General features: G+C 44.0%; 1 protein-coding gene across 1 annotated transcript; it reads right to left on the bottom strand.

Annotated features, from left to right (window-relative positions):
- Positions 1 to 630: 630 nt before the first annotated feature.
- LOC119344325 (putative receptor-like protein kinase At4g00960) lies at positions 631 to 1,659 on the bottom strand. Its single transcript, XM_037614809.1, has 4 exons — positions 1,528 to 1,659; positions 1,208 to 1,430; positions 979 to 1,111; positions 631 to 873 (listed from the first exon to the last, which is right to left on the bottom strand). Exons 1-4 carry the CDS (start codon positions 1,643 to 1,645, stop codon positions 631 to 633), a joined length of 717 nt encoding a protein of 238 aa, XP_037470706.1. The 5' UTR covers positions 1,646 to 1,659.
- Positions 1,660 to 1,673: the final 14 nt, after the last annotated feature.

Below are 1,673 nucleotides of genomic sequence, written 5' to 3'. Positions count from 1 at the left end.
TTTTTTTCTCAGCTAATTTTTGTTTTTATCTTGGGGGGAAATCTATGAAAATTATAAACCAATAACGTACTGCATCATGTTACTTGCACACACAAGATCTACGTACTGTCCTGATTGCTATGCACTAGACTGCATAACAGTTCACTTTGCAGTGTTTAGCCTGCTCATGGAGGTATGGAAGTGACATACAAAACAACCCCCAAATATTATATCATTCTCATAAGAAAAGTTCAATCAATACTGCCAAGTAATATTTGAACAAGCACAAATATGAAAATGAAAACAAAGGCGATACACTGTGCTTAAGTATATATACAAGAATAAAACATCGACTTCCAAGGCTGGCAGTAAGTTCCAACAATCCCGTCGTACTTTGAAAAAGCACAAATCCAGACAGGAAAACAATGGCGATATCTGGTGTTAAAGTACACCAATAAACATCAAATTCATGCCGCAAGTTCCAGATCCAGACCGGTAGTAAGTTTTAGGCTTATTTCCTCTTGCACTGCCACTGCCTCTGCCTCACCCTGATAGACCGAAGCACTACACCGTAGCTTCCATGCCTGGGCTCGTGGGGTCACGTCCACATGAGCAAAATAGCCATAGTAAGAAGGTCCGGCTCGGTCCTGGCTATGCGCCCGGTCCCGGTCTGCTGTTTGGTGTGGGTTTCAGTGGCCTGGGGAGCTGTGAGCTGTTGTTTAGCATTGCCACAACTTCAGACATTGAAGGTCTATGCTCTGGCAAATACTGCACGCAGAGAAGGCCAATCTGGATGCATCTGAGTAGCCCCGACAAGACTTCACCTTCAGGTTCACCACCCACCGCCACATCAAGAAGCTCCCCGCTCTTACATTGATTCCACAATTCCCAGGCCTGTAAGAAAGAAAGAATAAAAAGCTCAGCTAGTGGCCCATTTTCATTGGGGAGAAACTAGAGGATGCACCAGGGAGGAGTATGTTTTGTGCTGAGCAGACTTACATCAGGAAGGAACATTGCATTGCTTGTTCTCCTTTTGCCACTGACTGTCTCCAGCAAAACGACTCCGAAGCTATATACATCACACTTGTACGTCAGGGCCCCTTCCCCTATATACTCTGGAGCCACATATCCCCTGCATTTAACACAAAACATGGAGTTAATTGAGGTTTGTCCTGGTAGTCTACCATGAATATGAAAACATTAGATGGGTTGGAAATTTTAATCATACCGTGTCTGTACTAATGTCAAATCTGTCTGCTCGTCAATAAATAGCTTTGCGGTGGCAAAGTCTGCTATCTTTGGAACCCACGTATCACTGACAAGTATGTTCGCAGGTTTTAGATCCCTGTGAATGAATCCTCTGCCGTGAAGAAATTCAACACCTATGGCCACACCTCGAATTATTTCCCGTCTTTGCGCCCAACTCAGTGAGGAACGGAGTCCTTCTTCTCCTGCATTTCCAAATGGGTGTGTGAGGCCAAAAACAGATAGGAATAGTTGTGGGTACATATAATGATAGATTAACATGGCATGCATTGCAACGAGTACCAAATATGTAAAGATTCAAACTTTTTTTCTCCATCCACTCGTAGACTAGTATCCACTCATCTCCTTCCCGGCAATAGTAGAGGAGCTTAGCAAGATTGACATGGGTGAGCGTTGACATCACTTCCACTTCCCTTGAGAAATGCTGC

The sequence above is a fragment of the Triticum dicoccoides genome, unplaced genomic scaffold, assembly GCF_002162155.2.
Source record: "Triticum dicoccoides isolate Atlit2015 ecotype Zavitan unplaced genomic scaffold, WEW_v2.0 scaffold164218, whole genome shotgun sequence".
Lineage (NCBI taxonomy): Eukaryota > Viridiplantae > Streptophyta > Magnoliopsida > Poales > Poaceae > Triticum > Triticum dicoccoides.
The sequence above is the reverse complement of the archived record's forward strand: the minus strand, read 5'-3'. Positions and strand labels throughout refer to the sequence as shown.